Genomic DNA, 14,668 nt, shown 5'->3' on the forward strand with positions numbered 1-14,668 from the left:
TTTCACGGCTCTTGAGTTCAGGCCCCTGCGTCGGGCTCTGTGCTGACATCTCGGGGCCTGGAGCCTGCTTTGGATTCTGTGCCTCCCTCGCTCTCTGCCCCTCCCCCCCCCACTCATCCTCACTTACACACTCATTCTCTCTCTCGATCTCTCTCTCCTTCGAAAATAAACATTAAAATTTTTTTAATTTTAAATTTTAAGAAATCACATATATTTTGCACCAGACCTAGCGGGAAGAGCTAGGAAGACACCAGAGCTGCAGTGAGAGCCATCATGATGCCCTTGGTACCTACTCTGCTCCTCAGAGGTCTCCCCGCTCACTCACAGGGGAGGGAAGAGGCAGTTACATGCTGCCTGGGGCTACAGCCAAAGTAATGACTAATCCTGGGCCTCAGGAGGGAGGAGGGAGGGAGGGTGGAGGGAGACCTTCACAGCCTGGAAGGGACCAGCCCATCATACAGAAAATGCTTCACATGGTACCCAGCACGGAATGTGCAATACCCGTCACGGACCACAACTCATCTTTAATGTTTTTTTAATGTGGTTTTGTTTTTTTTTTTTTTTTCTGAGAGAGAGAGAGAGAGAGAGAGAGAAACAGCGTAAGCAGGGGAGGGCCAGAGAGAGAGGGAGACACAGAATCCGAAACAGGCTCCAGGCTCTGAGCTGGCAGTCAGCACAGAGCCCGACACAGGGCTCGAACCCATGAACTGTGAGATCATGACCTGAGCCGAAATCGGACGCTCAACCGACTGAGCCACCCAGGCGCCCCTACAACTCATTTTGAAATAAGCCAGAGATGCGAGGCGCCTGCGTGGCTCTGTTGGTAAGCCTCCGACTCGTGATTTCAGCTCAGGTCATCATCTCACAGCTCCTCAGTTCGAGCCCCGAATCGGGCTGTGTGCTGGCAGTGCAGAGCCTGCTTGGGATTCCCTCTCTTTCTCTCTCTCTCTCTGCCCACCCCTCCCCTGCTCATGAGCGCACATGCTCTCTCTCTCTCAAAAATAAACTTAAAAAAAAAAAAAAACCCACAAAGATGCACTCAGCCTTGAGAAGGAGATTATCCAGGCCAATTCTAGTCTCCAAAGCAGAAGCAGCAACAAGAAGGTCCGCTACTGGCTTCTATCCAGCACCTTCGAACCCTTTCCATGCCAACTTCAACCCAGGCTCTAAGTTAAGAGTCAAGAAGCTCCTGGGAGGAGCTGCCCCAGGCCCCGGCCAGCACAGGGATGGCGTTTATTTTAAATCGCAGGGATGAAGGTTCTCCTAAGGCTCTCTGCGGGTTTCTTTCCACGCGAAATGACTCTTCCGTAGCAGAAGCGGAGACAGAACAAAGGGACTTGACTTTGGGAACTGGCCTTCTCTCATGAGCCATGAGACGCCTTGGAACAGAGTGGGTGGGCACGACTCTCGGAATCACACAGCCTGCGCGTTGCTCATCTGCGCTCGCCTTCCTACCGCTCTGCTCTGTGCTTTGCCATTTGCCTGATCACAGCAGTTAACTGCCATGTGGTAGCATTTACTCCGAGTCAGGAGCTAAGCCAGACGCTTGGCGCACAGAATCTTGTGGTCCTCATCGCAGGGCCTGGCCCTTAGGGTGGTTTTCGCACCCACTTTACAGATCTAAAAAAAAAAAAAAAAACAATGGAGTCTCAGAGAGGTTAAGTCATTTGCTGTTGAGTGGCAGGACTGGGATTTGAACCTGGGTCTGTGGCTCCCAGAATCTCTCCTCACAACCCCACGCTATGGCTCTGGGCCCCGAGTGAGGAGGAGGGGGACAAGGAACACATATCATTTATGTCACTAATGAGACAAAGAGGTCTCCATTATAACAAAAAGACAAGAGATGGTTGAAGGCGGGGGCGAGGGGGGATGACAGTTACACAGCAGAGATGTGAAGAGTGGGCGTCTTTCAGAGCATCCAAGGAAACGGTTTCCCACATCCTTCCAGAACTATCTTCAACTCCAAAATTAGATGGAGGCTGAATCAAGTAGAGAGACAGGCTCACCGAAAGTGGGGGGGGGGGGAGCTTATTAGGTAAAAAGCTCCAGTTTCTGGTGCCCGGAACTAACACAGACCCTCTGCTCCAGTGCAGGTCCCTGAAGGACCGGATAAAATACGAAAAACCTCACATGCACACACCACTCAGCTCAAAAGGAAGGGAAGCTCTCAAGGCCAGGAGTGAGGCGGGCTGTCACATCCAGCAGGGTGGGAGGATCAGGTGCTGCTGAGGTGGGCCAATGGTGTGGGAATGGTTCCAGGCTCTAACAGCCAAGGGCGGGAAGCTTCCAGCCCACCGAGGGACAGAAGTGGCCTCGGGTCTGTGGAAGCTGGAAGCTAGAAGCGAGGCTCCTATCAAAAGCTGATGCATAAAAGGCCGCTTCCCCACGGACGCTGGGATAGAAAAAGTATTCCTTACCGTCTCAGAGAGCCAGCAAGGAAGTGGACTTGGCTAAGGAGGTGACCAGATGCAGGAAGTGACGGGCAGGCCTCTGTGATGAACCAAGACCCCAAGTCTGTGCCATGCACAGGGGAAAAATCCGAATCCGTATGGTGCAGGAAAGCCACATGAAGGAATCAATGTAAAAAGTGAGTCTAGACCAGTGACCGCTCTAAGGCCCCTCACGCAGTCAATGAAAAGCACCGCGAGGGACCCTCATGGGAGAGGTATTTTAGGTAAGCCCTTCTCCACTTGGTTTGGCCTTGGCATAAATCTGGAGCCGAAGATCCTTCCAAAATGACGTGAAAACCAGAGGAAAAGTGAGCTCATCATCAAAAACCAAACCACGCCAACGAATCACCATAAGGGACAATCAGCAGACACAATTAACAAAAGGAAGGGCACCCTTTTTGTTTTAAATTCATTAATAACATCCCGATCGAGTGGGATTTGTTCCAGGGATACAAGGGTGTTTCAGTATTTGCAAATCAAAGTGATACATCACACTAACGAGGAAGAAGCCTTATGATAAGGAAAGATGCAGAAAAGGCATTCGACAAAATATCCATTCAGGATTAAAACTCCCAACAAAGCGGATTTAGAGGGAACACACCTGAACACAATAAAGTCCACAGCTGAAAAACTCCTAGCTAACATCGTACTCGATGCAGAAAAACTGAGAACTTTCCCTCTAAGATCAGGAACAAGACAGGGTTTTCCCCTCTCACCACTTTTATTCAACATAGCACTGGAAGCCCTATAGCTGCAGCGATCAGACACAAAATAAATGAATTCCAGTAAAGCTGTATATATATACAGAATATACAGAAATCTGTTGCATTTCTACATGCTAATAATGAAGTGGCAGATAAGGGAATTAAGAAAACCACCCCACTTATAATTGCACCAAAAAGAACAAACTTAACCAAGGAGGGAAAGACCTATACTCTGAAAAACCACAAGACACTGATAAAAGAAACTGAAGAGGACACAAACAAATGGTAAGATGTACCATCCTCATGGATTGGGAGAATATTGTTAAACTGTCTATACTACCCAAAGCAATCTCCAGATTCAAAGCAATGCCTATCAAAACAGCAAGAGCATTTTTCACAAACTAGAACAAATCAGGCTAAAACCTGTACGGAACCACAAGGGACCTGAAAGAGCCAAAGCTATCGTGAGAAAGATGAAGTTAGAGATTCCAGATTTCAAAACCTACTATAGAGCTGTAATGCTCAAGACAGTAGCGGACTGGCAGAAAAATAGATACCTATTTCACTGCCACAGGAACAAGAGCCCAGAAATAAACCTATGCTCCTATGGCCAATTAATCTATGACAAAGGAGGCAAGAATACATGACAGGGAAGGAAGAGTCTCTTCAATAAGCAGCACTGGGAAAACTCACTCGGACAGCTACGTGCAAAAAAATAAAACTAGACCACTTTCTTACACCATACTCAAAAACGAACTCAAAGTGGGTTAAAGACTGAAATAGGAGACCTGAAACTATAAAACTCCTAAGACACAGGCAGTAATCTCTTGGACATTAAGCTTAGAAACAAATGGGACCACACCAAACTAAAAGGCTTTTTTTGCACCGCAAAAGAAACCTTCAACGGAACCAAAAGGCAACCTACTGAATGGAAGAAGATATTTGCAAATGGCATGCTCAAAAGAGGTTATATCCAAAGTATACAAATAACTCTTATAACACCACCAAAAGACCCCCAAACAATCCTATTTAAAAAAAAAAAAAAAAAAAAAAAAAAAAAACAAAAAAAAAAAAAAAAAAAAAAAAAAAAAAAAAAAAAAAACAAGCAGAGGACCTGAATAGACATCATTTTCCAAGAAGAATAGATGGCCCGGGGCGCCTGGGTGGCTCAGTCAGTCCGGTGTCTGACTTTGGCTCAGGTCACGGTCTCAAGGTTCCGGAGTTTGAGCCCTGTGTCAGACTCTGCTGCCAGCGTGGAGCCCAGCTCGAATCTTCTAACCCTTTCTCTCTCTGCCCCTTCCCCGCTCGTACTCTCCCCGTCTCCAAAATAAACATTAACAAGATACATAAGAAAAATGATGGCCGTCAGACGCATGAAAAGATGCTTAATATCCTTCATCAAGGAAGTGCAAATTTAAACCACAATGAGCGATCACCTCACACCAGTTGCTAATAATGAAGTGGCAGATAAGGGAATTAACCAGAATGGTTAAAATCAACCAGACAGATAAGTGGTGATGAGGGTGTGGAGAAAAGGGATGCTTGTGCACTGCTGGTAAGAATGTAAATTGGTATAACCGCCGTGGAAAACAGCATGAAGTTTCCTCAAAAAAATAAAAGAGAAGTATCCTATAATCCAGTAATCCCACTCCTGGGTATTTTACCCAAAGAAAATGGAAACACGGATCTGCAAATACACGCACCCCTATGTTTATTGCAGCATAATTCACAACAGCCCAGTGTCTGCTGATAGGTGAATGGATCAAAAGGTGGTGTATGTACACACACACACACACACACACACACACACACAGAGGAATCTGACTCAGCCAGTAAAAAAGAATGAAATCTTGCCATTTGCGACAATACGGATGGACCTAGAGGGAATTCTGCAAAGTGAAAGAAGTCAGAGAAAGACAAATGCCGTAGGATCTCACTTCTGCGAAATATCTATGAAACCAAACCAACTCTTGAGAACTGGTAGCTGCCGGAGGGGAGGTGTGGGAGGAGGAAACGGTGAAAGGGATTAAGAGTCCAGACTTCCGGTCACAGACGTGGAAGGTCCCCATGGGGAAAGGAGAAAGGAGACACTGGCACTGTAACAACACCACGTGGTGATGAACGGTGACCACGCTTCCCGTGGGGAGCACCGAGTAATGTCCAGAACTGGCAAATCACTCGATGACAAACTAACGTTGTCAACTACACTTCAGTAGAGTTTTTAAAATAAAGTATTGGGAGGGGGGTGCCTGGCTGACTCAGTCGGTAGAGCATCTAACTCTTGATCTTGGGGTTGTAAGTTTGAGCCCCAAGTTGGGGGTAGAGTTTACTTTTTGTTTTAAATTTTAAAAAGGAATGGCACAAGAAGGTGAAACAGAAGAGACTATATAATAAGCATTAAATGTCCATAAATAATGAAAGAACGCTACTCTATGACAAAACCAGTGAATTTGAAAACGATATAGGACTTACAAAAAACGTTTTTAAGTTTATTTGAGAGAGAGCATGTGTGCATATGAGCAGGGGGAGGAAGAGAGAGAACCCCAAGCAGCCTCCGCACTGTCAGTGCAGAGCCTGACGCAGGGCTTGATCTCACAACCACGAGATCATGATCTGAGCTGACTGAAATCAAGAGTTGGTTGCTTAACTGACTGAGCCACCCAGGTGCCCCTGTGTTTTTTAAAAGTCATTGGAATTTAAAAACTTAAGGGGCAGCAAGATTTTAATGGCTAAAGAGAGAATTAGTGAATTGGAAGAGACCTAAGGAAAAGACTCCAAATAGAGCAAAAAGCAATGAAACGATAGAAAATATCAGAGAGGGATAAAGAGCTATTCCAGACAGAATGATATGATCCAACATATTTCTAATAGGAATTACTGAAGAAAAAGATAAAGGGGTGGGGGAGAGAACATTTTCATACTTGAAAACGTACACCTTCTTTAGAATGAAACGGCATAAACCATTCCCAAGCAGGAGAAATAAAACAAATCCACACCTACATGCAGTGCAGTGAAAAACAAAAACCCAACCAATGAAACAAACAAACAAAAAAAAACCCAAATCTCAAAGAGATAGAAAAACAGATTTCAAACAGAAAATAAGACCAAAGAGCTAACTTCTCAGGGCACCTGGGTGGCTCAGTCAGTTAAGTGTCTGACTTCGGCTCAGGTCACAATCTCATGGTTCGAGGGTTTGAACCCTGCATTGGGCTCTGAGCTGACAGCTCAGAGCCTGAAGCCTGCTTTGGATTCTGTGTGTGTGTTCGGAGTGTGTGTGTGTTCGGAGTGTGTGTGTGTTCGGAGTGTGTGTGTGTGTGTGTGTGTGTCTCTCTCTGCCCCTCCCCTGCTCACGTTCTGTCTCAAAAAGAAATTAACATTAAAATTTTTAAAAAAACAACAAAAAAAACCAAAGAGCTAACTTCTCAACAGCAATAAGAGACCAAAACCAAAGTGCTGAGAGAAGATATATCCAGCCAATGATCTCTAGTGTATACTGGCAAAATCTAGTTACTTTCAGACAAAGCTGACAACTCAGAGACTCACTGAAAAACCCATGGAAAGGTGTAGCACATAAGAAAATGAGATCTAGGAGCGCCTGGGTGGCTCAGTCATCTGAGCGCCTGACTTCGGCTCAGGTCATGATCTCACAGTTCGTGGGTTTGAGCTCCACATCGGGCTCTGTGCTGACAGCTCAGAGTTTCAGATTCTGTACCTCCCCCTCTGTCTCTGACCTTCCCCTGCTCATGCTGTCTCTCTCTCAGAAATAAAGCATTAAAAAAAATTTTTTTAAAGAAAATTAGATATATAGGGAAAAACTGTTTGATGAATTAATAGGGTCTGCATAAAGCAATAATCAAACCAAGGAGTAGGTTTTCAAAACAGAGAAAAAGCACTACAGGGTGACACAAATTAAATCGTGTTAAGGTCCCTGATCATCAGTACAGGGAAAGAAAGATTAATGTCATGTGTGTCAAAGATGGCAGCCATGTCAAAAAATGAAATGAATTAGTGAAGTTACAGAACGCCTTGAAAAGGGAGAAATGTATGCAGCACTTGGGTGGCTCAGTTGGTTAAACATCCAGCTTCAGCTCAGCTCATGATCTCATGGTTTGTGGGTTCGAACCCCGCGTGGGGCTCTGTGCTGACAGCTCAGAGCCTGGAGCCTGCTGCAGATTCCAGGGCGGTGGGATCGAACCCCGTATCAGGCTCCACACTTGCTCTTCTTCTGCCCTGCTCCCCCACTCTTGCACGCTCCATAAAATAAAGAAAATGAAATTTTAAAAAGGGAGAAACATAGCTGGCTTCTGAATGGTTTCTCATGGCATCGGTCCTTTTGCCAACAACTATTGAACACTTATGACACGTCAAGAGCTTTACTAAAATTCTCATTTAATGTTCCCAATAGCTCTGCAACACATTCCCATCTGACAGATGAGAAAACCGAGACGGGGAAGCAACGTTACTCGCCCAGACAGTAAAAGGCAGTGCCACAGTTCAAAGCCACATCTATCTGCCTGCTCAAGGCCAAGGTTGGGGGCGGGGGGGGGGGGGGGTGTGGAGGCCAGCGTGTGTCCGTGCGGGACCCCGGCTGCTGCCTTGGGGGTGCAGGTGAGAACAAGAGAACCCCTGGTGTTAGGCCTAGCTGCCGGGTGCTCGCCTGGGGAACTCTTTGACCCCTGGGACCCCAGCATGAGCATCGGGAGGAAGGTAGGGACCCCCCCCCCAACCTCAGTGCACAGGCAAAGCCGCTCACCGTGGCCGCCTCTCCCCTGCATTGGGTCCAGGACTCAGCCTTGCTAACAGTGAGGTCTCCTGCTGGCCGCCTGCCCGGCCTCCGGGAGCCACCTGATCCCGGAGACCTGAATGCATCTTCTCACCTCCTGGGGAGCCGTGCCCAGAGCCCAAGACCCACTTCTGACAGCCTGCCCGTCCGCAAAGGTCACACGGCTCCGACAACAAAGGGCCTTTTTGTCCTCGTGCTTAAGGTGGCTGCCACCACCGCGGAAATCACCCACTCGACCTTCTGGCTTTATGAATTAATAATAAAATTGGACCGGGGGCGGGGCGGCTCACAGGCCCAGACGCCGCCACCTCCCCATCACCTTGCCTGGTCCCACCGGCCTGGGCACGAGAGGGCCCCTTGTTTTATCTCCCCAAAGCAGTGGGCGCTTCTGAGCCAAAAACACCGCGTTCCCTCCACTTGAGATAACAGATACCGAAGTGCTTTGCGAGAGGAAGAGCACCTTATCAACGACTCAGGTATTTGGTCTGTATGACTGGGTCCCTCGGCATGTCTGGGCATTGATGGCACTCCGTGCTGCACTCCGGGGGCCATTAACTCACAAAAAGATATCCAGCCAGAGTAGGGCTGGGGGTGGGGGGAGAAAGAAAGGAGTAAGGGATCTGATTACTCCTAATTCGCAGAGCTATAGCAAGTCTGGAGCAGACTGTCGATTGCTCCCATGCAGAGAAAACAAATTCTTCCTCTGAGACACACGTGAGCCACGCAGTAAGACCCCACGGAACGGAGAGGGCAGCCCATTTCCGCCCTTGCTCTCGGAGCCCCCAAGTTCCCTCACGATGCTCACCACCGAGCCTGTCCTCCCCAGGGACAGCCCACAGTTCTAGAACTTTCCATAGCACAAAACCAAGCCTATCTGCCTCGAGGTCCAATTCTCCTCCTGCCAACTTAGTAGACGAGCGTGTGGGACCCTGTCAACGAGGTCATGGTGTCATGGCATTGCCTCTTCCAGACATACCAGACCCTTGGTCCCTGTCCAGGCTGTGTGGGGGTTAGGTCACGTGGGAGAGGCAGCTTTGAATGTAGGCTGCACACTCAGCACATAAGTGACCTTGAGCAGTCCCTTCGAGTGTCTGAGCCTCCGTTTCCTCACCTGTAAAATGGCAACAATATGCTCTAACGGGGAGACAATCCAGCCCAGCCAGAGTACAAAGTATTAGCAGTGCTGGGTCGAAGTGCAGGGGGGCTTCCGGTGCTCAGGAATTAAGTTCACTTCCCACCCGGCCCTTTTAAAGGCTTCCAAAACCAGCCCGCAGGCTTCCACACTGCAAGCATCCAGGCATGAGCAGGGGTGGAAGAATCTCAATCCTGCCCACCTTACCGAGGTACAGAAGGTTCCGGAGGGTTGGGAACACTGTGCCCACATCACCACCAGCCCCTCGGCCCCAGCCCACCTTGGGAGCTCAGCCTACGGGGACAGAGCCTCCCCAGGCCCCTCAGACAGGTTTATTCCCCCTTGCCTGGGAGCCATTTTTCATCTTGTTCTAAAAAAAATGTTTTTAATTATTTTCTTATTAAGGGTAGGATTTATGCTTTACTTCCAGTGGAATACATCTTCGCTGTCCTGAGACCCTGATGAGCCCTGGGGTGGGGACCAGACGCCGCCACCTCGCCAGAGCCGCAGACACAACAGTGCACCCTATCTCGCGGGGCTTACAGATCGCCCCAGGGGCCCAGCGCAAGAGCCCTCGTCCACCCGCAGGCAATAGAAAGGGACCTGGACAGCTGTCACTGGCCATTTGGCTTCACAGGCCTCGGCGAGGGCAGGAGGGACTCAGTGGTGCCAGCCAGTGTGCCCACACTTGAAGTCCCCAGGCTCCTGTGGGCAGGGGAGGGCTCTGGCCCACCCGGGTACCCAGAGCGAACACAGCACAAGACAAATAGGCCGAGGCTGTGGTCTGGGGTCACTTGAGGGCTTTGTGACCTCAAAGTGGTGCCCCACGGCCAGAGCCCAGTGGAAAACGTAGTGCCACCCACACCAGCCCCGGTGAAGAGGTCTGGGGTTCAGGCCAGAAACGGAATCCCGGCTCTATTCCTCAGGAGCCTGTGGCCTCAGGCAAGTGGGCTGCTTGCCTCAGTTTCCAGGCCTTCATCCAAGAAATGGGCATCCATGGTGTACCTGGGGGGCGGGGGGGGGGTGGGATTAGGGGCCCACAAGCAGCTGTGCATATAAACTGCACGGCTCGGCTCTGAGCTCTGGCAGAGGACAGGCGCCTGGTAAACACGCGCTGTCACCGTTACGAGGTCTAACTCCAGATCTGGGACGTTGTTTTTTCTTCTTCCTTCTGGCAGCTTCTTGGCATCTACATAGATATGCCTGTGGAGCGGTTTGGAGCCTGAAGGAAAAAATAGACCCTCCACCTTTCCCAGAATTCTCCACTTATTATTTCCTTTCCAGCCTCAGGAGCAGACACGGATGGAGGGGGGCAGGAAGGGGCCACCTCCACGCCTGCTCAAGGTGCCGAAGGGGAACCGACTTGGGTGACTGATTCCAAAGAGGCCTTTCTTCCTGTCGGGGGGCCACTCTGCGCCTGCTGTGGAAGGAGAAAGGCCAGCTCAGTGTTTAATGTGAATTTCAACAATCTAGGCAGTCCGCTTTCTTGGCTCAGAAAAGATGTTTGGGAGACTTTTTTAGGGTTTTAAAGCAATCAATGAGACGCTCACAGGGGAGGCGCGGTGAGGTGGGTGTGGAACCCGGAGATGCCCCCGTGGGGGCGAGCTGGTGCTCAGGCCTATTTTTGGCAGGGCTGGCTCAGCGCTGAAGCCCACGGGCTGCATCTCCCTCGGGCGGGCGTGGCACCAGGGCGTTGCTTCTGGGCAACACGCCTCGGTTATCAAGTCCCTGGGGCCTCCGCGCCTTCAACACCAGCGGCTCCGTGCCCGAGTACCGTGCGCGCATGCAGAGGTGAACAAGACCCCATCCCCCTGCTCTCCTGAAGCTCCAAGCTTCGAGGGGGTGGCTGGTGACAGAGCTGACAGTTCCGTCTGGGGGTGAAGGGTGCTACAATGGGAGGGGTTGCAGGGGGCGGGGCCGCCTGGAGGATGCGCATTAACCCTCAGAGGCTGGATGGAGAGGAACCAGAATGGCTTCTGGAAGGAGCCCCAGAGCCCCAGAACGTTTGCCGTCTTAACCTGGCTAGCGGTTCCAGAAGCATCCCCTTACATAAACGCCAAATTATGCAGAATCGAGTGAAAAGTGCTCCAGGCAGAGGGAATGGCTTGCACCAAGGCCCGGAGGTGAGACAAACAGACGAGCAACGCCTTCCTACCCCTTCTGCGTTCCTGGAAATCAGAGAGGCAACTCAACGCGGTGAGTGCACAGCATTGGCAGGAAACGGGCTCAGGGATCCTCGGAGCCCCTACTCCTCCACTTATGACCCGTGGGGCTGCAAGCAAGTTGCTTTACCCCTCCAGGCCTCAGTTTCCTTTTCCGTAAAATGGCCATAGGGCCATCTTCCATGGAGAGTTATTATGAAGAGTCCACCAGAATGCAGAGGGTTCAGCACAGAGCCTGGTGCTCAAGGAGTCGTGTCCGTTGTCCCCATCCTGTGTTCCTCATTTCCAGAGGGAGTCCTCAGGAAGGGACCAGGCTGACCTTTCAAATTAGGGACGGTCCTCAAAGAGGCCAGGGGAGCCCAGCAGCCTTGTGGGCACAGCCTGTCCCTTGGCTGATGGGCCCTTTAGGCTGAAGGCTTCCCAAGGATTCTTGTGGGAGCAGGATCTTGGGAGCTGACCTTCCCGTGTCAAGCCAAGCACTTGACATACATGTATACGTCAACTTACAGAATCCATATAACCGCCCCAGGATGCAGAGGGGGGCACTGACACTCAGAGGTAAAAGGACTTAAGGTCATGCAGCCAGAAGAAGTAGGACCAAACTTAGCTGTGGCTCAGAGTGATGGGGACATACAAATGGGTCTAAAACTGCAGGAAATGCTCCTAGCAAGACCCTTTAAATCTGGCTCCTCCCACAAGCTGAGCCCCTCATCTCACACAATTCTCCTGTATAGTCCTCAATGTCTTCCCGCCACAGGGCCCTTGCACTTACTGTTCCCTCTGCCCAAAATGCACTTTCTGCTGATCTGCACATAGCTGGTTCCCTCTTATTTAGGTTTCTGTTCTATTTCTGCCTCTGCAGGGAAGCCCTCCTGATCCTTTCTAAAGAAACGTTTCCCTGCCCCTCATGCCACGGTGTAATTCCCCTCAGGAACGTCAGCCTCTCTGGGTCACCTCTAAATCCCCAAATTCTTGGTCAAAAAATACTCGCTGAATGGGTAAAAGCGCCCAGACTGTTCCCAGCTCCTTTCAGAGAACTAGGCGGATCTTTCCACCTGCTGAAAGTTCAGAGAACTGAAGGCATTCATTCTCCTTTCTGACTTCAGAACCCTTTTCCTGACCCCCTGTCTCTCTTTCCCCTTTGGGGGAGGAAACCGGAATCCTGGGGCACAAGAAGGAAGCCACATCAGCCACTTGTAGGAAAACTACAGAGGGAACGGTCAGCATCAGTCTCCCCTGCCCTCCCCCCACACCGGACCCAGGAAACTGACAAGATTCCCAGCATGCTCTGCAGTCCAGTCAACTGTCAAACTCACCAACAGATGGAATTCCCCCCAACCGCCTGTGTGGGGGCTGCCTGAGGGATGGGGGCTGGTGGCCAGCCCACCCTTCTGGCAGAAACCCGGGCTCCAGAGAACCTGGACTTCAACCCGTTCAGATACAGGGCAGCAACAAAGCGTGCAGCTAACGGGAAGCCCAACAAAGACGGAATCCTACCTCCTCTCTCATGTCAGCCTTGGGGTTGAACTGGACTCAAAGCTTTCTGAAGATGAAAATTTTTTAAAAAAATTATAAAGAAACGCTCACTCTCCCTTCATCCCTTCCCCCAAACCTCCAAGCATTCATTATTCTTCCCTGTGGATCCTTCCGGAGCCCTTGATGTAAACAAAGCAATGATAAACATATGTTATCACTTACTATTCTTAAACCAAAAAGTGTTCCGTATTATGTACACTGCACATTTTTTCCACCTCCAGTCACAAATACTTCTGCATTTGTACAAGGGAAGACGTATACATGTATGTACATGATGTGTGAATGTGTGTGTACACACACACCAGACCAGTGAGTTATTAAGGTGTTTTCTGTAATTCCACCCAATTCTCCTGGAAAGAGATGTTTAGATTAGGGTCAGCAGGGGTCGCCTTTCAGCCTCGGCACAAGAGGCTGGGTCACCTCCGCCCCAACCCAGGTGATCAATTATGGAGTTGGCTGACTGCACTAAATTCAAAGCAGGTGCCAGCAGACAGCTCTCTGCTTCAAATAACACTGCAGCTCCCATATCTCGGGCATCTAGCAGGTACTAGCAGAACTTCCGTGCTAGAGAGAAGGAAACAGATGAAATGACTAGCCCAAGGTCACACAGCCAGAAGGTGGTGTTGGGCAGGATTCCCATCCGCCTGTCCAGTGCGCCCCCCTCACCCGGCTTGCCTCAGTCTTCAGTCCACACTGCCCTTCCCAGCGGGTGGCAGAACCCGGCACCCCGAGGTCACAGCCCAGGGTCAAGTTCCCAGCTGGGCTGGGGCAGACAACTTCCGCCGTCACTTCCCTGCGGTCGGCTCGGGGCCCCCCGCGGCCCAACCGCTCCCGGCGCCCAGCCTCGCGCCGGATGCCGGGCGCGCAGCGTCTGCGGGTCCCAGGAGTCCGGGCGAGCTTGAGGAAGGTCGCCCGGCCCCAGCCCAGTGCTCCGCGGGCTCTGCCAGCTACGCGGGGAGGTGGGCCCGCCTGAACCCACTTTACAGACGGGAGGACAAAGAGGAACCGACTCACCCGCCCGAGGTCACACGGCCGGAGAACGCCCGGTTGCCACCCAGGTGCCGTCGACTTCAAAACTTTCCGGCCCCTGCGCCTCGCGAACCCGAACGACTTTCAGGTGCGGAGCGCGCACACCAGCTGGGCGGCCGGGGCGCTCACCCTCCGGGCCGGGACGCCTGCCCTGCCCTGGGGGAGCCCCGGCCCTGCTCCCTCCCGGGTCTGCAGTCCCCAGGCCCGGGGACTCGCTGCCAACCCCGAGGGCGCAGAGGCTGAGCGGCCGCGGCACTTACTCAGCACCGCCGCGGAGCTCCTCGCCGCAGCCTGCAAAGTGGCCGGCGGGGACCCATTTGCAGGAAGGGGAGACTGAGGCGCAAAGAGGGCCAGCTACTGGCCCAAGGTCACACAGCGCGGCGGCGCGGAGCCGGGCGGGCGGCAGTGGGCTGGGAGCCTTGCGCCGGCCAACTGTCCGGCGGTCCCCGCCCGTGTCCCCGCCCGATACTCACAGCCGGTCTTGCCCACGAGCTCCCGCACCTCCTCGGACGCGGAGTGGGCAGCGCCCATGGTGCCCGCGGCGGGGGACCCCGGGGCGCGCGTCCCTCGCAGGCCCCGGGCTGGCGTCGGCTGCGCAGCGGCCGGTCCGGCCTCGGGTCCAGCGCGGGTCGGGACGCCGGGGACGGGTCTGAGCCGCGGGTTCCGCGTGGGGCGCGAGCGCGGCCTCTTATAGCGGCGGAGGGCGGCGCGCCGCGGTCCTAGCGCGCGCCGGCTTCGAGCACTGCGGGGAGGGGGAGCGCCCAGCCCCAGGCGCGAACCGGTGCGGAGGGGTGGGGGTGGAAGCGGGTGCAGGACCTAGGAGCCCTCCGCTGAGGTTCCTCCGTTCCCGTGCAGCGGCGGCCCGGGCTCAC

At 52.0% G+C, this 14,668-nt stretch overlaps 1 protein-coding gene across 1 annotated transcript in view; it reads right to left on the minus strand.

The window, feature by feature from the left end:
* The window catches only part of TESC (tescalcin), a 52,137-nt gene extending 37,693 nt beyond the window's left edge, over positions 1 to 14,444 (minus strand). Inside the window, exon 1 of the mRNA XM_039251564.1 lies at positions 14,270 to 14,444. Coding sequence (XP_039107495.1) covers positions 14,270 to 14,327 — 58 coding nt within the window. The 5' untranslated portion in view covers positions 14,328 to 14,444. The remainder of the gene's footprint in view (positions 1 to 14,269) is intronic.
* Positions 14,445 to 14,668: the final 224 nt, after the last annotated feature.

This window comes from Hyaena hyaena, unplaced genomic scaffold (genome assembly GCF_003009895.1).
Source record: "Hyaena hyaena isolate Hyena2069 unplaced genomic scaffold, ASM300989v1 scaffold_0, whole genome shotgun sequence".
NCBI classification, from domain to species: domain Eukaryota; kingdom Metazoa; phylum Chordata; class Mammalia; order Carnivora; family Hyaenidae; genus Hyaena; species Hyaena hyaena.